The 23,442-nt window shown below is 52.0% G+C and overlaps 1 protein-coding gene across 1 annotated transcript in view; it reads left to right on the top strand.

Annotated features, from left to right (window-relative positions):
• The window catches only part of ASTN2 (astrotactin 2), a 261,684-nt gene that overhangs the window by 70,738 nt on the left and 167,504 nt on the right, over positions 1-23,442 (top strand). The window contains exons 4-6 of the mRNA XM_003642274.6: positions 610-759; positions 6,152-6,259; positions 17,064-17,210. Coding sequence (XP_003642322.5) covers positions 610-759; positions 6,152-6,259; positions 17,064-17,210 — 405 coding nt within the window. The remainder of the gene's footprint in view (positions 1-609; positions 760-6,151; positions 6,260-17,063; positions 17,211-23,442) is intronic.

The raw sequence follows: 23,442 nt of genomic DNA, 5'->3' as shown, positions 1-23,442 counted from the left end.
TTTTGGCATTACTGGATGGTGAGGCAGAACCAACCCTCACCCGACCCTTCCCTGATGCAGCTCCATGCTGTCCCCTCAGCCCTGCTGCTGTCACCAGAGAGCAGAGATCAGCACTGCCCCTCTGCTCCCTGTGAGGAGCTGCAGGATACCATGAGGGGCTGCAGGATGCTGTGAAGGGCTGCAGGATGCCATGATGGGCTGTAGGGTTCTATGAAGGTCTGTAGGATGCCATGAGGGGCTGTAGGATGCCATGAGGGGCTGTAGGATGCCATGAGAGGCTGTAGGATGCCATGATAGGCTACAGGATGCCATGAGGGGCTGTAGGATGCCATGAGGAGCTGCAGGATGCTATGATGGGTTGTAGGATGCAAGGAGGGACTGCAGGTTGCCATGATGGGCTGTAGGATGCCATGATGGGCTGCAGGTTGCCATGATGGGCTTCAGGATGCCATGATAGGCTGCAGGATGCCATGATGGGCTGCAGGATGCCATGACGCCTCCCTGCAGTCTCCTGTTGCCCTATCCAAACAAACCCAGGTGCTACAGCTGCTCCTCACACCTCTTCCCCTCCAAACCCTTCTAACTGCTCTCCCTTTGCTGGCGTTGCAGCTCCCGAAGTGACCCAGGAGACGGTGGAGTCCCTGATGCAGAAGTTCAAGGAGAGTTTCCGCACCAACACCCCCATCGAGATCGGGCAGCTCCAACCCGCGCTGCGCAGCACTTCCGTGGGGAGACGCAAACGCCGGAGCCGACCCCGAGGTGGGATGGTGCAGGGATGTGGCCGTGGCTGTGGGGTTGGCCGTGGGTGAGGGCACGGCAGGGCAGGCAGCCATGCGTGGGGATGGAGCTCTTCTTTTATTGGGGTGAGCAGATGTGTGTGCCCAGCGCTCCGTGGGAAGCTGGGCAGGAAATACTGTGCTTTCTGTTTACTATTGGGTTTGTTTTTCATTTATTTATGAGTCTGAAATGTGATCTTTTATTCTGGATACATTTTGCTGCGATACAGGCCTGGAGAGGGCTTTTTTTTTTTTTTTTGCTTTTGCTTTATAGCTCTGTCCATAAATTATTCACTCAGTGTGAAGAAAATGTTCTGACTCTTTAACTGGTTTAAATTATTTGGTATGTTTTCTAGTAGTTATTCAAATCCGTGTAGCTGGATTTTAGTGTGGCCGAGGGGGGAAGCTTTGGGGTCCGCAGTGGCTGCCTGCTGAAATCTCCCTGATTTCCTGCTCCAAATTGTTTGTTGTTGTTGATTTTATTTTTATTTCGCTTTAAACCACGTGTAGGCAAGAGGCTTTTTGGTCACTAATAGAACAACTGTATTAATCCTTCCAGCTGAACTTGGGAGGAGGCGTGATGCCTGCTGCTGGAGCACAGCCGTGAGCCAGTTGCCAGCGTGGCGCCCCAGCACCCATCCCTGGGGGATGTCTCCTCCATCTCCCCCCACTGAGCTGGTGCTCCTCCCTGCAAACCCTCTGCTCCGTGTCCACTTGTGCTGCAGTGTGTGGGAGGATGTCTTCTGGATGTCCTCCAAACGGTCTCCAGGGCAGGAGGAGGCTTTTTGAATGTACTCCAGGGGGTCCCCAAGGCAGAAAAATGTCTTCTGGACATCCTCTGGAAGGATGTTAGCAGCCCCAGGGTGGGAGGAGGCCTTCTGAACATCCTCCAGAAGATCCCCAGGAAGTCCCTAAGGTGGGAGGACATTTTCTAGACATCCTCCAGATGGTCCTCAGGGCACGAGGCCTTCTGAGTGTCCTCTGGAAGGTCCCCAAAGCCCCAGGTCAGGAGGAGGTCTTTTGGACATCCTCTGGAAGGTTCCCAGGAGCACATTTGATTGACACCCGTGCTGTAAAAAAGCATGCAAACCAAGGCAGCTCCAGCAAAGAGCTCCCCACGGCCCCATGCTCTCCTTTTTCTCCTGTTCCCATTCCTCCCCGCCCTGAGGGCCGTGCCTGGGCACTGCTCTGGGCTGGGAGTGTGGGTTTTACAGCCCACATTTAATTGTCCCTGCGGTCGCGAGTGGTTGGAGCGCTCCCGAGCATTAAGGTTAAATGATGATATCACAACTTACGATGTTTGCATTTTACATCCAATTGCAAACACAAACCCTTCGCCTCATTAATCCTTTGCAATCCTTTTTTTTTTTTTTTTTTTTTCCTCCCTCTAAATGAAATTGTCCGTTTGGGATGCATTTATTTCCCTCTAACAGCCACATGACAGTTCTGCTGATGGAGTTTGCATCCAACTTTGTTGCTGGGTAGTGACAAGTTGGCCTGACGGATGCGTGCGTGTAATTATTTTCTTGCGGTTCGATTTAATTAATGCTTAACCTCATCAGAGCCCTACAGCTGGAGGGCTCTCTCTGCAAGAACTGCTCGCAGCCAAAGGATTTTCTCCTTTGCAGGAAGGCTCCAAAAGGGCCCTGAGTGCATCACGGCGAGAAGGGAGGGCTGAACCGAACCGCAGCAGAAAACAAACAGCCCCAAACCTCAGCCCTACAAAAACAAATCTCAGCTAAGCTCTTCCTTGCTACATGTCCCCACACTAAGTGCATTTAAACTGCTGCCTATTGCTTGTCATTAAATCTGACTCTGCGCTAAGTGTTTCTAACAGCGCTGGGAAAGGTCATATTCTGCCGAGAAGATGTGCTTTTATAGAAAAAGAAAGCACAAACCTTCTCCATTTACAGTACCACGTAACTTTGTTGAGTGTAATGCCTTTTTCCTACAAACTTTCTCCCCAGACGCTTTTATTGAGTGGAATGCATTTAAACATTATAAATAATACAGGAAGGAGGATGGTGTGGGTGCAGGTGCAGGAGGGTGGCTCCTGGCTGCAGGTAACGGTGGGCTCCACATTGCTGGGGCTGCAGGTGGAGCCCTCTGCTTGCCAGGAGGGGAGCACACTGTGTTGCATGCCCCTTGCCCATTGCCATGCTGCTTGTCCCCATGCCCCCAGGGCCAGGCTGTCCCCAGGGCTGCCCCCAGGGCTGCCCCAGGACCAGGAGCTGGGCTGGGTGCTCAACACAGAGGGCTGGAGGTGGCCCTGGGGAGGTGGGTGCACTCTGAGAGGGGTCTGGTGCCCTCTCCTGGGGCAGGAGCTTAAAAGCACCCTGGCTGCCGGTGCGTTGGTAAAAGTCATCTTTGCATTTGTAAGAGGTCCCCAAAATGCAGCAGTGGAGGGAGGCTGGTGGCCGAGAGCTCCTGTGCTCACACACAGCTCTCCTCTGCTTTGGTAAGTGGGAAAGCTCCGTAGGTGCTTTGCTCTTTTAAAATAAATGTGTGATTAATGGACTGTTCAACCCGAGGCATGATTTAGTGTAGATCAGGGCTGTGTCTTAATGCATTTTAGAGGTCATCGCTGTGCCATAATTGACCGAAAGTTACAGACCCCAGAACTGCAGCTTGGCCAGGCTGTCCCACTGCTGCTCTCCTCCCTCCTGCCCCCATCCCATGTGTTGTGGCTCACTCAGGGCATTCACCTCCGCCAGGTCACAGCATCACATCCTGCTCCTGCTGGCTGCTCCTGGTGGAAGCAGAACGCAGTGGTCCCATCTCAGCCAAGCAAATGCTGCCGTGCTGTGAGGACTGGGTCTTGGCAACTCCTGACAGCAGTCCTAAAAGCGAAATTCCAAAGAATCTGCCTCCCGTGCCCACCCGATGGCTTCGTGTGCAGTCACAGCAGAGGGGCTGTGGGGACATTGCCACCTCCCTGAGCCACCAGGTGCGCTTTGTGGGACCATCTGGAGCCCTGGGACCTGTGCACGTGTACTTGGCCACCCCAAATCCCCAAATTACAGGGCCTGCACAACCCCAGCTGGGCTGCACCTGTTAATGATAGGATCTTTAATTATGTGATCGTGGGACATGTTTGCCTTGGATCCCTGCCTCGCTCCCATCTAAATGAGCATCGGACTGAAACCCCACATCAGTGCATGCTGCACAGCGCGGGGCTGAGCTGAGGCTGTTTGAAGGGATTAATGAGTTTGTCAGTCTGCAAACAGGATTAGCACTGGGAGCACCTTATTGAGACGTCTGGCAAGTGCTGCAGGGCAATGTGAGCACCTTTCTGCCGTCCTTTGGGGCTGGCTTCATCCGTGGGTGCTGGGGGACACCAGCAGTGGGGTTTGGGAGTTGTTTGCTGTGCTTTAAAACGGATATCAAAGTCTTGTAGGTTCTGTGGGTTTATTATTATTATTTATTTAATTTTTTTTGGTGTATGTTTTGCAAAGTAATTGTGGTGTCAGCTCTCATTTGCTGAAAGTTTCAGTGCAGTGCTGCAGCACTCCCGTGGAGCTGGCGTTGCGCTGCGCCAGCACAGCTCTGCTGCTGCAGTACTGCTGCAGGGGGGCTGTGTCTGTGCCACGTTATCTCCACCCAGCACCTCAATCCGCTTTGGGATTGGGGTGGTGATTGGGGTCTCCTCCATCCCTGTACCCTGAAAACCATCACCAAGATGAATCCCAGTGCCCACAGCAGCTGGGAGGGGTAAAAAGCATCCGTGCCCTGATGGATTGGAGCAGACGTTTCCACCACGGGCTGGGGAACTGCACTGGTCCCCACCTCCTGTACTTTGGCATCCCGCACGGTTCTGGGTAATCAGAAAATGCAATATCGCTGTCACCAGTTCTCCGAAGACATCCAGCCTGAGTAATGTAACATGTCAGCACCATCCATCACGGCGACGCGGGCAGCAAGCAAACACGGGGCAGCTGGGGGCCGGGATGTGGGCTGGCACGAGGCTGGGCCAAGCTGAACCTGGCCCTCTGCCCTGCAAAAAAATGTGTGGTTTTGCTCCGTGCCATCTATGCAGTAAGGCAGCACTGCTGCAGCCATCCCTGCTGCCCTGCCAGCACTACTGCTAGCCGCCGGCCCTGCGGTTTGCAGCTTGCGTGGTGGGGTGGAGGGGACCCTCAGATTCTGGGTTTGGGGGTGTGGAGGCACAGCTGTGAGTGGAGTCCCAGCCCCACAGCCACTGGCATCAGTGCTGTTGTCAGCTTCATGCTGCATTAACGCCCTCCTGCTGCTTTCTAGGACCCTAATAGAAATATCTCGGTAACACCAGGTAATTAATGGCCACACTTAAGTGCCCTAAATCACACCTGGTAGTAAAGCAGCAAACACCAGGCAGCGTTTACAGCGGCGTGAATCACCTCAGAGCCCTTCATTCCCATTTCTCCTCTGTGCCTCCCACCCTGAGCACTGCCTGACTCCAGCCCTGGGTGCTGCAGCTGGGCATGCCCTGGGCACAGCACAGCCCCTGGGCACAGCACAGCCCCTGCCCCAGCCCATCCCACAGAGCTCTGGGTCTGAAGGCTCTTCCACCCACCTCTCATCCCAGTGATGGAGAATTCCCATGGCAGGAGGCAGCACTTTCGTTTTCTGTTCCCCTGCCAAGAATCTGTGCTGCTGCCTTGAATAAAGGATTTTTTAAAAACAGTAAAATATTTTAATGGCTGTTTAAAGGCCCACCATCAACCTCCAGGGGCCCCTTTGCTTGAAACTTTGTTAGGATTGCAGGCCTCCTGCCAGCTCTGCTTCTCATCTGCCTGTCCCTCTGTGTCACAAGGAGGTGGCACACAGAGGTGTTGGTCACCCCCACGTCCCCACTGTGTGCGGGGTGCAGGCAGACCTCAGTGCTTGGGAGCCAGCCCTGCCCTGGGGGGTCCTGAATGCTCCTAAGTGCAGAATCTGTTCTTTTATTTCTGCTGCTTTTTCTGTGCAGTGAGCCCTTGAGATTCACTGTGCTGCACTGCGTGGGTGGCTTTGGGAGGAGCAGCTCCCAGGTGCAGAGGTTTTCCTTGTAATATCCATTGCAATTGTCTGGTGGTAGCAAGCACACCGTGAGCATTTGCTCGTGCTGCCATTGGCGTGAGGGCAATTAGGTACTGGCAGAATATGAGTGGCCAAAGTGCCTGGCCACCTCTGGAGGCCTCAAGGCTCTGCAGAGAGCAGTGGGACCCCAGCACTGCTGCCCAGAGCTGTGGGTGCCCCATCCCTGGAGGTGCCCAAGGCTGTGGATGGGGCCCTGGGCAGCCTGAACTGGGGGCAGCAACCAGCCCACTGCAGGGGTTGGGGGTGGGGGTGCTTTGAGGTGCTTTCTGACACAATCATTCTGTGCTTCTCTGATCTTTTCTCCTCTGTCACTTCAGGTGGCATTGGCTTTGGTCGTGCCAAAGGGAACTCCGGCTCAGAGGCGGACGATGAAACCCAGCTCACCTTTTACACCGAGCAGTACCGGAGCAGGAGGCGGAGCAAAGGTAAGAACGAAGCAGCTGCCTGTGCTGTGCTGCACATGGGTAGAAGAGACAAAAGGGGCTGAGCACCTTGGCTGCACCCTTTGGTAATGCATGACTGCAGGTGAGGACAACGGTAGTTTGTATAGGGACAGCATCCTGAGATGCGGCGTTTCTGTGATGCCGTGGGGTGCAGGAGCTGCTGATAGCATTACCCAGTGATACTGTGGGTAGTTTGTTGGTTTCTGGTATCTGTTATCCATTTCAGCAGGCCAGGTGGTTGCTTCCAAGCCCCATTTCCCCATGGGGAATGCTGGGGATGCTTCCTCCATGAAGCTCCACTGGGAAGCAACTTCAGAGCTGTGCTGTGGGTCCGCTCCCTCTGTTTCCTTTCCATGTTCAAGCAGAGAGCAGCACATCAGAGCAATGCCTGTGCCCAGCACAGCACACACCTCCTTTTGTTTCAGTGATGAGGCATTGGGATAAATGCATGCAGTGTGTTGATTGGAATGTGAAATTACCTCAGCACCTGTGATCAGCTCAATGATTGCGTGCTGGAGTAAATGTGCACACACATGGGTGTACTGTGTGTGTTCCTGATGGAGCGTGGGGATTCCATATTTCCCTGTGTGTTTTAGAAGCACAGGAAATTTCCAGTGGGTTTAAAAGGAGCTTTGGATGAAAGGCCAGGAGAGAAATCAAGGTTGAGTTACAGTGCAGTGCTAATGCAGCTGGATTAAGAGTAAAATGGTTTCTTGATGCCTGTTGTTAAAAAGAAGGAAGAAATGGGTTGTGTGGCACACAGTGACAACAGAAACAGAGCTGAAATTCAATGGCACGAGGGGGAAATGTTCCAAAGTCCTTTGTTCCATGAGTTACACTGCAGTGCTGGGCTGTGTGCAAGCCCATGGGTACCTTGGGAAAGTTGCTGAAGTTGGGTTTTCTCTCTTGTTTTGTTGGGAAGGGGATCATTGTGTGCAAGCAAGGGGGGGAGATGTGTTTTAAGGGAAAGCAAATAAAGCCTGGCTTTGCTGCTGCCTCTGCAACTTCCCCATTGGGCCAAGTGCTCCATCAGTCTCTTGAAACCCCCTATAGCTGCTGCAGAGACATCTGAGGTGTGTTTGTTTGGGCTGTTTGTTTATGCTTCCTTTACAGCAAGGAGAAGGGAACAGATAAACTGGAAGAATGCTTTATTTTCCTTTGAATGCAGAGTTGTTCACCTGAGCAGCTTTGATGGCTGAGTTAGAAGGGAATTCGGGAGACGGAGCTGGCTGTTAGATCTGTGTTAGGGACTGAGTGATGCTGCAGAAAGCAGCTTTGTTTGTGTTTGGTAATGGCTAAACAAGGGAATTGTCTTGCGTAAAGTCCCCATTGTGTTTTCCTTCCTGTCTAGCTAAATTTTGCCATCACTGCGTCCTTGAAAGGAATTTTCCATTATCCTTTCATTGACTTCTTTCTCCCTTGTGGAAGGAAAGCAATAGCTTAGTGGGAAGTCACAGTACCAAACTCATAATTACAAGTTCAGAAAGATCCATAATTGGACAAGATCATAATTCTAATAGGGAAGGACGCGTGGTCAGATACGGTTAATTCGTACAGTGATGTTCCCCTATCGATTCTGTGATGGTTGTGTGTCACTGATGATGCTGCAAATAGTTATCGGGTCCGAGGAGAGAAATTCCTCGTCTCTCCTCTCCTCACTTTTGCAGATTTGAGCTCAATTACCAACGCCGTCATTGATCCCAGCCGGTGTGATGGGATGTTTCCGCTCCGTGCCGTGCAGGTTGGCTGTGACTTTGTGCAGCGCCAAAGCAAGCTGGTTAAGTGGTCATAGGCTTAATTTGTCTGCTGCAGAAGACAAGCTGCGGGTTTCATGGGGCCCAGGGGTGTGCTTGACAAGGTAAATGAGCGGGACATTCCCATAGGTAAATGCTGAAGGAGGGCTAGTGTGCTGCTGTGTGAGCTGTCAGCCTGCTTGGTATCTCCGCAGCAGCAGCCATTGACATTTGCTTTTCAATATGGGAATGCACAGAGGAGCAGCGCTGAGGCTGACTGTAGGGACAGATGCTGTCCCTCATTCCCAACTACTCTGGGTTCTCCAGTTTTGGGTTTTCCCCGCAAATTGTTTTTTTAGGACAAGGGGTGATGGCCTCAAGTGGTGCCAAGGGAGGTTCAGCTTGGATATTAGGAAACATTTCTTCTCTGATAGAGTGGTGATGCAGTGGCACAGCTGCACAGGGAGTGGTGCAGTCACCGTCCCTGGAGGTGTTCCAGAACCGTGGAGATGTGGCACTGAGAGATGTGGTTGCTGGGCATGGTGGGGCGGGTTGGGGTTGGACTTGGAGATCTCAGAGGTCTTTTCCAGCCTTAGTGATTCTGTTCTCAGCAGCTCTGTGCCCTTCTGAGCTCTCCATCCCTGTGGCCAGAGCTCCCTCCTCTCCCCTACTTCCCTCCGAGCCCTAGGGAAGCTGGGAACACCCCAGCTCCTTCCCAGCACAGAGAGTTGCAGCATGTGCAGCAGCTGCAATGCATGGATGGCCCCATCTGAGACCATCATACAGCAGCACTGAAGCCTCCAAGGGAGCCCACCACCTTGCAGAGATGCTATCCCAGATCCTCAGGTGCCCGTCATGGGAGGGATCAGACTTCAATGCATATTCAGTTCCTCCTTTCTCCAGAGCGGCATGGGTTATGTTCAGCCAGGTCCTGCTGCTGGGTTTGAGAGGAAAAGATTAGCAGCAAAAATCAAAGCAGAGAAACGGAGCCTCGTGCGCAAATCCTTCCTGCATGTTGAACAGCTCCTACTCCATCCCCACTGCAAGATGCATCCAGCACTGAGCTGCTCAGCTCCCGAGGGGACGAGCACCCTGGCTCACTTTGCCTTGAGCTGCAGCCTGGTGCAAGAGGAAACATCCCACTGAATTCCTATGCGTTGCTGTCAGCTGGGCGCTACGTACCTGTCCCCGGAGAGCTCCTTGGTGCTGCAGGAATGTGGGATTCGGGGATTGCGGGATGCAGCGATGCGGGATGTGTTGTGTACTGTGGTGTGGGATGCCCTTGGGTGAGGTCTCCCCGAACAAGGCATCCAACTGTTTCCATAGCACATGGCGCTGTGGAAAATTAGCACAAATTAGCAGAGCCCAATTATGCACCTTGGATTGGTGTCAGGCGCGTGTGCGCACGCATGTGTGTGCCTTGCTGGCTGGCAAAGTCTTCTGAGGGCTGTTAGAGAAATGAGAAGCCGAGCTTTGATCTGCCTCTGTATTTGGTGTTTAAAACAAGGCCTTTTATAAGCGAATATTAGGTATTCGGAGTCTGTTACATACAAGGAAGCTTCGCTTTGATCCTCTCCTGTCTCCAGAGGCGGCAGACACTTATTATTTCATGGGGAACTAAATGAAATGCAGAATGAAATTTGAGTAGTGCTCTCGGTGTGTGCCGGCCCCGGTGGGGCTGAGCCGTGGTGGCAGGGCAGCGTGTCACCATGTCACCATGTCACTGTGCTGCTGGCCTCGGCGTGCTGCATCCCTGCTCTGTGCCACCGCAGCCCTCGGTGCGGTGATTCCCTGTCAGGGATCAAACAGGAGACAGAAGGTGATAAAGCAAGCATATCATGTTTCGGTGCTTGCACCAGCGAGAGGGAATTATCAGCGTGTCCCGTGCCTTGTGCTGTGCCTCAGCTCCTGCACAGGGGGGTTTCCCAGGGAAGGAAACACGGAGCTGCAGGCGGATGGGACGGAGCTGGTGTCTTGTGCACACATGGCTGGTTTGTGGCATGCAGAGCTGTGCTGCTGCTTACAGGGACAGGCACCCGAGAGAGGACATCCCTGCACATCACACGCATTGTGGTGCAGGTCCCTAACTCTGGAGGACCAGTGTGCATCCCCCACCCCACGCACAGCCCCACACAGTGCTCCTGCTCCTGCTCCACACACAGCCCCACTTGGTGCCTCCTGCCCCGTGCTCAGCTCCACACTGGACACAGATGCAGGCTGCTGCAGCTCCCCCTCCTCCTCAGCTACCAAAGCTGTGCTGTGGATGCCACTTTTCCAGCAAGCTGATGAGTGCTGCTTTTTGCATGATGGCTTATTTCGCGGAGCGAGCGCACATGCCTTGCATCAGCCGATAACTCCCCAGCCCCTCATTTTCCCTGCTCGGTGGCATCCTGAAGCCGTGCTGGGGCAGCTCAGGGGAGAAAACCCACTGCAGGAAGCAGCTGCAAAGCGAGGGGCCGGCAATTAGAGCGGTCGCAGTGCACGGCAGCTGCAGGCTCTTTAACTTCCGCAGACTGCGCCGCAGATAACGCAGTGAGAGCCGCTCCCGGAGGCGGCACGGGCCTCTCCCTTTATTTATTTATTTGTGATGGTATCTGATGCAGCCTCAACCGGTAATTGAGTGTTTGAGAGTGAAAAATTATCTCCCCAGCTTGGCCCTTATCTTGACAGCAAAGCGGCGCTTTTAATTTAATTTTGTTCCGAGCACGCGGGTAACAAATTTCACTAATCGCTGCGCCGTCGCCCTCCGCATGGTAACAAGGATCTGCTCCCCAGGTAGTGCGGCGGGGCGGAGGGGATGGCACACGGTGGGCTGCTTCTCACTCTGCTCATGCTGGGATTTATCCCTTCCCGGAACAATGGGAGTGCTGGAGGGCAGCGTGGGAAAGCTCTGCGTTGAGGAAACTGAGGCATGGCTGTACCCCGACCCATTGGGAGCTCTTGCAGAGCAGGGATTCGTGTTGTGCACCTCCTTTGGAAATAGAGGGGGAAGGAAAAGTGGTTGTTTGGGGTTATTTTTGCACGCATGGCGTTGGAGCAGCCCAGCTTGGCTGAGCATCACCCCGTGTGCACTGTGATCGCAGCTCGGCTCGCTGGCAGCAATCCTCCCAGGGCTGTGGCACAGCACGAGCTATCGAGTAGATAATGATTGCTTTATTTTTTCCTTTTTCCTGTAAGAAATGTTTTCATGGTGCTGGATTGAAAATTGCTTTCCCTCCTTCTTGCAGTGAAGCCTCCCGCTCAGATTTGCTCAAATAGTGTAGAACTGGGACTGGACTTTAAAACAGAGTGGAAAAATGAGACCTTAATTCTGAGCGAAATGTTTCCATTGATTTGCATGAAAGAAAATTCCAGTGCAGACAATCTCTGGAGTTATGCATGTAACTGCTTCTTTAATGTGATTTTATCTCAACTGATTCCGCGCTGAGAACGTGAAAGCAAAGCTGACTTCATCGCCTTTAATTGTCCATGATCTGAGAAATGCGAAAGAAGTGGCAGCACTGGAGAGCAAATGGGGCTGCAGGAATTCTCCCCGTGGAGCTGCACGAGGAGCCCAGCCCTGCTGGGACCCCATGAGCCCTCAGCCTGGGCCTCCTCTCTCCTTTCTCTCTCTTTCTCCTGTGCTGTCTTTTTGGGGCTCCTTTTTGCCCTCTTCTTCCCCCTTCCTCCTCCTCCTCACCACCAAAATTTGCTCGCAGCATCTCGCTGCAAGCTGCAGGCTCTGCATTTTAGAGCATAGTGGGAGCACCGCTGGAAACTGCATAAACACAGAGCAAATGCATAAATACGAAACAAACACATTTATTCGGTACAAGAGCATTAACACTCCAGAAGCACATCAGCAGCTGCAGGATTGCTGGGTTGAGCAGAAGCTGGGGTGCAGGCTCAGCCCTGGGCCCAGGACTTCACTGGTCCCATCCACCCAGCCTCCACCTCCCCTCACTGCCTCTCCTGTCCCTAAAACCCCTGGTTTGCTTTCCCTGCGGCCCCCTGCGCTTGGCTGATTGCCAGTGGGTAATTCATAAGTGTTAATAGCATTAATCTGATTCAGCATGTTCTTAGCAAGATGAAATTCTCTCTCAGTTCACATGCGTCTGATCTCCCCCATCTGCTGCTGACACTGGTTGGGACCCTTGCTGCAGCGATGTGCATCCCCTGCTGGATGCGGGCACTGGGGCAGAGTGGTCCCTGCGGGGGGGGATGGGGGAAGAGGTGCATCCCGAGGGACCCAGCGTGGGGCAGAGGTAGGAGACAGAGAGATGGGACCAGAGTGTGGGGTGCTGGAAGCTGAGAGCAACCTGCCAGCACCGCTGCTAATCTTGATTGGTATTTGATTTGATTTAACATGATCTCCCGCTTGTAAAACACCTTGAGATGTTTCTGTGTGTGAGGCTGTCCTGGAAACGCTGTTGTACTGTATTAATGAGCCTCTGCTGGAACATAAAGAAGCATCATTAGGAGTGCTGAACTTGTCTGACGTGCAAAAAGCAGCGCGCAGCATGGGCACGCCTTGCACAGAGCTCTGCGCTCGGGGTGCCTGCAGCTGGGCTGCTGCTGGCAGTGCCAGAATGGGCTCTGAGATGCGGTGGGTGCTGGGATGCAGTGGGCACTCAGGGTGCAGAGGGCACTATGATGTGCTCTTAGGATGCAGCAGACACTGTGGTGCAGTGGGCACTGGGATGCAGTGGCTCCTGGCACGCAGCTTGGCGTGCCCGTGCTGGCAGCTGTGCTGTGTGTTGCTAAGCAGTCCCAGTGCTTGCTGTGCTTCCCCTATCCTTGTCTTTCTCGGGTGGCAGAAATGCATTTTAATATCCGAGTAGCCTCGAAGCATGCTGTATTATGCTATTATCGCGGGGGGGCGGGGAAGATTGCAAAGCACTTGGCGTTTAACACCCACATGTGGCTAACACTACGGGCTGTGCGCTGATAAAGATGGGGTAATTAAAGTTTATTTTTTTTTATAGACTAATCTCCCAAGCATGTATTTATGAGCCTGATTTAGAAACATCGTATTACCAGGAGCACGGGATATTTGTGTTGCTTGTAAATCCATACGTGGTCTGAGCTTACCTTTCTTTTTTTTCCCTTCCTTGGATTTAAGCAGCGCTGCCACTGTCAGACAGAAATGAGCCTGGAGTTTCACTGTACTTTTCCCCCACCTTGTTCTTTAAATGAGCAAGGGCCAGTGTACAAAGCAGTGAGTAATTAACTGCACGAGCAAATGATATTTCATAGGAGGCACGGTGCATTTGGAGGGGCTACTTGCAGAATGCTTACACGGGTGGCTTTGAATTTATCTTCATCGTGCAGGAGGTGCACAGTGTTCAGGGGAGGGGGTGCTCTGCAAGCACCAGCACAGTTCCCTTTTCTTTCCTACCTCTCCCTCGCACAGCCTGGCAGGTTGATTCTCCCCATTTGATAGGATGTGATTCCTCCCGCCCACTCTCCCGGTATGTCCCCCTCAGGTGTGGGCACTGCTGGGTGTTGGGCTCCTGGAGCTGCCCTCATTGCTTTCCCCCTGCAGGTTAGGCTGAAACCAAGGCTGAGCTCCACCGAAACCACTCAAGGCACAGTAGGAAGCTGATTAATTAAAAATAAGGAGGGAGCATCTCAGGATAGCAAGGATTTGCTAGGAATCCGGGGAGCAAGCTTGGTCTTAGCTGTGCCCAGACACAGCGCAGCAGCCGTCATCTTGGGCTTTTTGGACCACAAGCTGAGACCGAGATCGTGCTCTGAGGGCTTCAGGGGCTTCCGAGTCCCATTCTCTGCTTGGGAAGGTTGTGCATTCCCTTCCACACCTTCTCCTGTAGCTAACGGCTTATAGCAGCCTGTTCTTTGGAAGAACGTTTGCAAATCTGCAATTTAAACACCTTCCTGGAAGCCCAGAGATCACAGGGGGAGGAGGGAAGTGCCCAAGCGCAGCTTCTCCTGCAGCGCTGAGCCGCGTCGGATCCCACCCCCAGGACAAGGGAGGAATTATTCATTTTGTTTCACATCTCGAGCCGGAGCGCACAGCCCTGCTGAACCTGTTGAGGTTTGTTTAGTTAGCAATGGGTTGTTAAGAATACATTTGTGTTGCTAGAGGGCTGCCGCTCAGCTGGTTACCTCCAGATGGGTGTTTGAGCACAGTGCAGGAGTGCTTATGCTGGAGCGTCGGTGGTGGGATGGAAAACAGGAGGGTCCCTCTGCTGAAGGAGCTGCTTTTCCATCAGCCTGCCTTAAAGCTGGCAGCAGGCTGTCTGTGAGCAATGAAGAGCTGAGCTGGAAAGCACATTGCTGCTCGAGCAGAAGACCCATGGTCGTGGTTCAGTTGGTGTGGACAGTTCTAGGGGTCAATAATTAGTGTTGTGATGGAAACAAGGCGGGGGCCGAGGAGCTGGGAAGGCAGCTGGAGGAGAACTGTAGCAGTGGCCCTCCCCTTGGGCAGCCAAGCTCATGCTCATGGAGATGGAAAGGGCTTTTGGTTGGCTCAGGCTCCCGTGCCCCTTTCCTCTTAGCCATGGGGAGAGAAGCGGCCATGGGGGTGGGGATGGGGGTGGGGATGGGGGTGGGGGTGGGGATGGGAAGCTGTGGGACCCTAATCCAGCTCCACTCTGCAGCAGGGTGCTGAAGGCTGCCTCATATACCTGTGGTTGAGGCTCTTTGTGAGAAGGGGATAATACTCCCCTAACTCATAAGGGATTTGCGATTTAATGTTTGCAAAGCACTTTAAGACCCTGGATTGAAAGGTGATTTATAATGGTAAAATCCAGTGTTCTCTGTTCTATTGTATACTTGACTGTGTCCAATTATCTCAATAGCAGCTTTTTTCCTTTTTTTTTTTTTTTGCATGAGTATCATAACTCCAACCAAAAGCTGGGTCTGTGGCACTGTGGCAGGCACAGTATGTCCTGGGAGGGGATGAGTTTGGAGGTGCTAATTTATGCTGATGATACAAATAAAGATTGGGAAGGAAAGAGGCGTTGAGAGGTGAAGGGCACAGGAGATGGGTGATAAAGCTGTGAAATAGTGGGAAAGCTGTTTAGATGCTGCATGCGTCAGGGAAGTAAAAGATGCTTTATAAATAATCATTTTGCTACTCCTGTTGGTCACAGGGATACGGGGTGTTTTTCAGCAGATCAGCCACTCCTCCTGTACTGCAAATGCCAGGAGCAGGGAGGCTTCGGTGGGGCATGCTGGTTGCCTGGAAAACACAGGCTGTGCCCCGGGCTCTGCCAGTTCCTTGCTCTGGCACCAGCATCTCTAAGCGGATTTGATCAAATTATAGGGTGAAACACACGAGTGCTAACTCGCTGGATGCATTTCCTGTTCAATTTTCAAGCAGATGCTTTTTAAATCTCACTTTGCTGATGAAAGAGTGAGGGCAGGGAGCAAGGAGGGGGAGCTGGATCGGATTCCAAAGATAAAGATGTGTCCTCGCCTGAGTCCTGAGCAGTGATGTGGCCGGGAGAGCGGGGAGCAGATCTTGGGTTGGTGCTTCCCTGGGACCAGGGTGCTGGGGCTGTCCCTGTGGGTGGGTAGCATTGACTGGAGAACATTTCTCCTGGTCCCCTCCATCAGCAGTGTGCGGCTCATGTGCTCCTGGCCTGCTCAGAGCAAGAGCATCTCCTGGGACAGCTGGGTCTCTCCTATGCGTGGCTTCATTACCTGGTCTCACATCTTTCCCCTGCATTGCCTGGGGTTGGGTCTGTCCCACTATGCCGTAGCAGACCTGATTCAGTCATCCTAATGCTTCTGGTGACTTTTTCATTCTCTAAACCTGCTGGAGGTGTTCGAGACCAGGTTGGATTGGGCCTTGGGCAGCCTGATCTGGTGCTTGATCTAGTGGTTGGCAACCCTCTCCACAGCAGAGGGTTGGAACTGGATGATCTTTGGGGTCTTCCAACCCAAGCCATTCCACAATTCTATGATTCTGTGATACCATGTTGAGTTCCTTGCTAACTTTTACCAAAGTTCTCTACAGCTGCTGGCAGGAGGTTGCAGCAAGGTGAGCATTGGTCTCTTTTCTCAATGGGAAGTGTTAGGATGCAAGGAAACAGCCTCAAGTTGTGCTGAGGAGGTTTAGACTGGTTATTAAGAGAATTTCTTCATGGAAGGAGTGGTCAAGCATTGGAATGAGCTGCCCAGGGCTGTGGTGGGTTCCCATCCGTGGGGCTATTAGAGAGATGTGTGGACGTGGCACTAAGGGACATGGGCTAATGATGGGACTCATTAGGTCAGTTTGATGTCTGGACGTGGTGATCTGTTGGAGATCTTATCCGATTTACTTGATTCTCTGATTCTGTAATTCCACTGGTTTAAAAAAAAAAAAAGAAGAGAATAAAACACAAAGCAACAGACAAGGCTGGCCACGGGTGCAGGTACACACAGTGAGGGGTTAAGGAATGTCCCCATGGATGGCTTCTCGATGCAGGTGTTCCCTAGCCTTGATCTCCAGCACGTGGCCTTGGAGCTGGGGACAGGTGACCACATCCCATCCAGGTGTTGGCTTCAGAGGCTCCTCTTTGTGCTGGGAGGTATTAAGCTGGCACCTGCAGCAAACCCTTCTGCGAGCTGCTTTTCTGAAGATACCATAAGCTTCTGTGACTGACGAAATAAAACTTCTTTTGTAATATCTGCTGCCTGTAAAAAGTGGCTGGCTCTGTAGATTGCTTTGTTGTTCATCACAGTCCCTGTGTGATGACTGAATGTTTATACATGTTTGTGTAAATAATTAACGCTCATTGATGCTATGTAAAATCTGCAGGCATAGATTTCTCCTGGTGCTCAGTGAGAAGAAATGGTGTGGTGGTGCTGGCTGCCCTTGGGTTTGGGTTGGGTGTTTTTGTGGCTTGATAAAATTTGCCACATAAACCCAGGCTGATGAAAAGTGCATGCGTCTTGGCTAGTGGGTCCTGCAGGACCACAAGCAGAATGTGATGGGAAGGATGGGGTTGGAAGGCTCCAGGAGCTCTGGTCCTGGCAGTGGGGGAAGCAGAGCAAGCTGGGGAGCTTTGGTGCTGAGGCACGAGGCAGTCCCTCCTGTGGTTCCCACCTCTCTCTCTGCCTTCCAGGTTCGATGAAAAGCCCCGTCAATAAGACCGCCCTGACCCTGATTGCCGTCAGCTCCTGCATCCTGGCCATGGTGTGCGGCTCGCAGCTCTCCTGTCCGCTGACTGTCAAGGTGACGCTTCACGTCCCTGAGCACTTCATCGCCGATGGTGAGAGCCCGTGGGCACCCCTACTCCTTAACCCCTCCTCACAGCTCTCCTAAAGCCTCCTTAAGTACGCACTCAGCAAGAGGACCACACCATGGAGCTAAACTTGCCTCTTCTACATTGCACCTTCACGGTTGTTATCACTGTACATATCTGGTGCATGTTCCTGTTTTCCCCTGGACTCGCTGATGGGAGCAGCACAGACAAGCTCCTGTCCTGCAGCAGCTGAGCTACTCGTCTCAGGCCCTTGCAGCAGCACAGAGTGGAATTGCTAGTGTTTGAGCCAAGGCAGAGATGCTTTGAAAAATTAGACAAGGGCTGCTGTCACTATTTATTGCTTTCTCTGACTGGGCTCCTTGCATTTGTTGTGTTTCGCTGACCTTTTCTTTATAATGTGCAGCGAGCGTCAAGTGCAAGTTTTCAGTAAGACGAGGGCAAATTTCATTTTCTTCCAGCCAACGAAAGCCATTATTCAGTCAGTTCCAATTGCTCAGCTCCCGTACTCGCCATGCTGCTTGGGGCATGCTGAGGGTGGGTACAGCTTCTCCCTGCCAGAAACCCACAGCACGCAGCCCAAAATGGGGTCGGGATGGAGGGCGGGGAATGAATATGTCGGGGATAGGAGTGTACTTGAAGAGGTGCAGTGGTGGTGGAAGGAGCATTGCTTAAAGCGACGTCCCATGACATAAAAGTCTTTTTTAAATGGGTTTCATCCTTACTAAGGGTGGTTTCTTCCTGGAGTTAGTATGCATGCGTAGGAAGTCACTGCACTGTAATACAGAGCTCTGCCCAGCCTGAGCCTCACCACGTCCGTGCACCTGTGCCTTTAAGGATGCTTTTGGGATGGCACTTCTGGCCCAGGAAAGGCACCGTGGTCTAGAAAGCTGAAATAAAACGTAATGCGGCTGCTTAGAATTGAAATGAAAAGCTGAGCCTGTGCTTGTCACCGTGAAGGGAGTGGCAGTGCAAATTATGCAAATATGGAGAACACTCGAATGGAAACGACAGTGAAATACCAATAAAACAGATTAATATCCTCAGAACTGGGGGAGATGGGATGATCTCCAGTTCCGACTTAATGACTTTTCTAAAGAGGAAGTGGCAGGAGGACTGGTAAAAACGGTTTGGAGAAGAATTAAAATGAGCTTTGTAATGAAACTGTAAAATATAATTACAAACTGCACAAAACTTTAGAAATATTTTTTATGAGAAACAGTCAAATTCTTCGCAGAGAAGCAGCGAAGACATTTTGCGGCGGCCATCAGTTGTACTGAAATCTCATCATTTTATGTGGCGGCAGAGTCCTTCGCCTGGGAAAGGAAAAGCTCTTAAAGTTGTCCCTTCTATTTGAATAACAACAAATCCCAAGGCAGCGCCAAACAGGCAGCAAAATACTGTGAAACATTTAAAGGGATCACTGAGCTGAGCCCGGTTTGGAAATTGTAATGGCACCCAGGAAAACATTGCTGGCTGTGTTTGCAGAGGTGGGGTGCAGCTCGATACCAGAGATCCTATCCTGGTGGCAGACAGGGGCTGTGCTCCTCTCTAAAAACCCAAGTGACTTTTTGGGTTTGTTTCCAAATGCGTAGGGCTGCTTTTTGCCTGGCTGCCAAATGTTGGGTGTGGAGTTATGGACATCACCACGTGGAGCTGGAAGGAGCACGGCTCCAGTGAGGCTGGGAGCTTGGATCAGCCTGGAGGCTGCTACACCTAGCAGCTCATAATTCTGCCGTGTTCTTAAGCAGTCTGGATCCTTAAGCTCTTCTCCTTTGTATTTGCATGATGGTGAGGCAGGCTCGACGAGCAGGCGGGGCGGCGCATTCTCTGGAGGTGTTCCTGCACGACAGAAGGGTGCCCACTAATTCCCATTTGATGACAGTATTTCAATAGATGCCAGCAGCCAAGGAAAATCTCACGGCAGAGAAGGAGGCCACCAGCACCTCTGCAGGAAAGGCCAAAGAAAGACAGGCTGAAAGCTATCCTGCTCCTAACAGATGAAGACTTGGCTTAGAAGGAAACTTGAAATAGACACGAGTCAGCTCTGGCACGCCAGGATACGAAGCCAAGAGAGAGGAGGGAGGGAAGCGGCCCCAGCATGTCTGCAGCCCCCAAGGAGAGAAGCTCTTCCTGCAGCCAGCAGCAGCGATGGGAAAAGGAGCTCCCGAGCCTGTTGGAGTCGCTAATGGAAAGAGGAGGGGGGAAGGACTGGGACCAGGAGCCAACTGGCAGCAAAGGCTGGGAGAACAGATTACCACCGGCAGTATTAATAACCAGCCTGTCTCTATTGCCCTTATTTCTCTCTCTTGGTTCATTTTCCTCCTTTTGTTCATTTGATGGGTTCTCCCCCCCTCTCCTCTCCCCTCTGAACAATTATTGCCTGGTTTGTACAGCTGCTCTGTCTTCATTTTCCAGGGCAGCCAGCTACATGAGGACCTGGCACAAGCTGCCGCGCTCTGTGCTACCATGGCTGGCAGGGGGAGGCTGGGGGCCTCCCAGAAACACGTCTGTGCCCATCAGTCCCTTCTTGCGACACACTGCTTTGTGGGGCTGAGGAAGGCTCTGGCTTTGTCCCTGCCTTCCATGCTGCAAGAGGTTTCATTAAACCAGCAAGGATAGGGATGCTTCTTTTCTTTATCCTCCTAAAATGACTTGAGCATCATCTGCTCCCTTCTGCAGCATCCACAGAATCATAGAATGGCTTAGGTTGGAGGGGACTTTAAAGATCACTGGGCTCCAAACCCCTGCTATGGGCAGGGTCGCCAATCACCAAATCATGCAGCCCAGGGCCCCGTCCTCTGCTCCCTCCTGCAGCATCCTCCTTCTCTTGCTTTAGGCCGTGGGGATCGTGTCCCCCATGGCAGCAGCTCGGACAGCCTCTGGCCGCACCCGGCAGCAGGCACTGTGCCCATTTCAGAGCAGGCCTGAATTGATGGGAAGGCTCACGGTGGCTTTTATGAGGATTTGGAAATGCAAAGCATTATTTAGAGGAACATTTAACAGCATCAAAGTGGGGAAAAAGAAAAGAGAGCCCCTCCGTCTGGGCAATAAAACCCCTTATGAATATGTTAGCCACTCAGCTCTGTGCATTCAGGGGGACTTTTTTCTTGTAAGTAATCATTCAAAAAATAGAGAGAGAGAGCAATGGGAGCTGCTTGCAGGGAAAGCAGGGATGGAGAAAGATACCCTAGAGGACTTAGCCTGGAGTATGTCCTTGCTGCACAACAGTTTGAAATATAGTATCAATTAAAGCTTCCCGTTTTTACAGCCTGCAAAGGGGTTATATATGGTGTGGGTGGATGTTTGTATCTGGATACTTTAGTGGGAGAGGTAAGTGAGGTCCACCGCTGCGTATGGAAGGAAGGAAGAGCTACATTTAGCCAGGGGCTTGTAGGGTTTCATGTTGTAAGTGGAAATAAAGTAAAGGACATAAAGCAGCCTTCTGTCACTTCAAAGACATCTCCGGGCATTTACAGCCTTCTCCCCTCCTCGTTGGAGACGTGTGCCTGAGAAAATGTGGCGATGCCTCTGGGATGTCATGCAGCTGAGGTCAGGGTGGTTTATGGAGGTCAGAGCAGAGGCACCGCCTGTGCAGCAGTGATGCAGCCAGCTCTGCTCAGAGTACTGGTGGCTGCTGCTGCAGCTCCAGCCTGGGGATGAATGTGGCTATGTCCTCCTCCAGCTCCTGCAAGGGGAGGGGAAGGAACACAAACTGAGCACCCCTGTGTGCAGCCAGATGGGCACCAGAAAGGGGCATTGCCACTTGTTCCTGTGAAAAGCCAACCCAAACCCACAGTGGGTCCAAGGGGCTGGTAAGGTGGAGAGAGCTGTGCATGTGGCTTTGTTTTTTTCCAAGCTTCATGCATCTGCATCTGCCTGCCTGAATGATGACATTGTGAGATTGTCACGCACCTGATCAGTAATTGTTTTGTCTGAAGATTATTTATTCCTTTCCCTCCACAACTGTTTCCTTCAAGACGCCACTGGAATTGGATGCTGCTATTAGCAGCTTCTGCTAATTTTCCCCAAAGATCGCCAGACCTCTGCAGACTGCAATTGTTGGGCTTGCAACAACTTCTCATTTTGGTTTTAATTAAATTTGTTGCTTTAAATTGTTTGCTTTTGACATCTCCTGCTCAATCTTGTGCAGCCCTCAGAGGTGACCAGGCATTAGGTTGGTTCCTCTGGTGCTGGCTCACATGGGCTCAGCACGTGCTGCGCATGCGCTCGCATAGAAATGAGCAGTATGAGAGATGCGGGCGGTGGGGAATTGCCCAGTGCTGGGCTCTGCTTTGCAATGAGGAAAAGCTGGAGATGCTCATTGATTTACAAATGAAGCATCCCCACTTTGCACCAGAAGGATGGAGGAAAGGCTCCAATCTCAAAGGTTTCCATCCCTCAGCATCCCCCGGGAGCAACCAGGCTGCAGTGCTCCCCAGCTTGTCCCAGCCTCACCAGCCCCCCTGAAATCAATGGGGGAATGGGCTGCCTTGAAATCAGACCATTTGCTCAGCCTGAAGTCTTTCTGCTGTAGAGATGCTGTGCAGAGATGTGGGTCAGTGCTTGGGCAGGAGCAGCAGCGTCCCCTGCCATCCCCAGCCTCACTCTGCCCGCCCCAGGCATAACATCTTTTGGTGAAGTGGCTGTGCTGGGGCAGCTCTGCAGACTGCATTTAATTTCATCAGCTCTTAATCACCGGGTCATCTCCTGCCTGCCTTACACTTTGCTCTCACTCCCGCACCTGCTTGGCTGGCAAGAAAATGTGAGCAAATGGCTGCAGCGTTACCAGACATGAACTCTAAATATTAACATCAATTTATAAACTGTATCAGTGTGGATCAAAGGGATTCCAGGACGGTTTTATGGCGTGAACACTCTTTGCATGAGGAACTAATAAGATTCTGTAGGCTGAAGTACATCATGTTTTTATCGTGCCTCTGACAGGCTGTGATCCTGAGCTCAGCTCATCCCTGTGCTGGGGCAGCTCTGTTTGCAGGGGAAGGCAAATGCCTCCTCCTCAGTCCTCAGCAGGGTGTATAGGAGATGATCAGGGGGGATTGGTGCTGGTGTTTGGCTGGGGTCAGAGGGGGCCTGCTGGGAATTGTGACATCCTGAGAGAGGCTGTGTGTGTCCATCACTGGAGGATGGCATCTCCCACTTTCTGCTGAGCTTGCACCAATGCCATTTACCCTCCAATCTGGCAGGGACAGCAAGGGAAGGGTGCAATAGGATGTAATGCCTTTGACCATCTAGCCTGTACTCTTCCATAGAAAGGAGAGGTGCAAATCGTGGCATCTGTATTTGCAGGATGAGGCCCTGCCCAGTCTCACCAGTGTGGTGGTGGGTTGAGCCTGGGGAGCTGACTGAAGTCATGCTTGGGGACCTGACTTGGGTCATGCTTGCTTTTGTACAGAAAATATAGGATAGCTGCAGCAGCAGCAATGCAGCAATGCAGGTAGGATTTTCTGAGGCTGCATAGCCAGGAGCATGCTGTGTTGTGTTCTAATTCTCCCAAGTGGTGACATTGGCGTTGCTTAATCTCGTGATGAGCAGCTGGTAGCTCACTGTGGCCCTATGGCACGTAGACTTTGCACGTCCTGCATCTTGGCTGTGTTTTCTGCAGCCTGGGGGGATGTTTGGTCTTTGTGCTAGCTGAAAAATCTCTTGTATTCGCACACACTTGATGTTTCTTAAAGCTTATCATAACTCATCCATCAGATACTTGGTGGAGTGATCAGATTTAGGCAGGATTTCCCTGAACTCTTGTCCACTATCTTGAGTGTCGCTGAAGAACAGCCTCTGGCTGGAGCATGGGAGTAGGGAGATAGGGAGCGTTGAGGAGAAGCTGTGTTTAGATATCTGATCTGTGTCAGCTGTTGCTTGCCCAGATGCCTGCTGAGGACACAAACGTGCTGGTACTGGGTGGTTATGGTGTGCTGATAACACCACAGAGCAGGCAGTGTGGTTCCTTTGCTGTTGGAGTTGTGGGCTTCAGCCTGAGTCTCGCAGAATTGAAGTCACAGCACATTTGCATGTGGGCGTTTGGGTTCCTCTTGGGTTTGAGAAAAGGCATCTGAGTGATCTCTTGCTGTATGAAATGAAATGCGTGCATTCTTTGACAGAAGTTCAGCCCTGGTGAAATCTGGACTGATTTCCAAGAAAACTCAAAGAAAGAATCTGTCAGAATTATCAAGCAAGTAACAATCTAACAATTAAAATATAACCCCGCTCTTCCCAC

This window comes from Gallus gallus, chromosome 17, assembly GCF_016699485.2.
Source record: "Gallus gallus isolate bGalGal1 chromosome 17, bGalGal1.mat.broiler.GRCg7b, whole genome shotgun sequence".
Taxonomy (NCBI): domain Eukaryota; kingdom Metazoa; phylum Chordata; class Aves; order Galliformes; family Phasianidae; genus Gallus; species Gallus gallus.
This window is presented reverse-complemented; position numbering and strand designations above follow the sequence as displayed.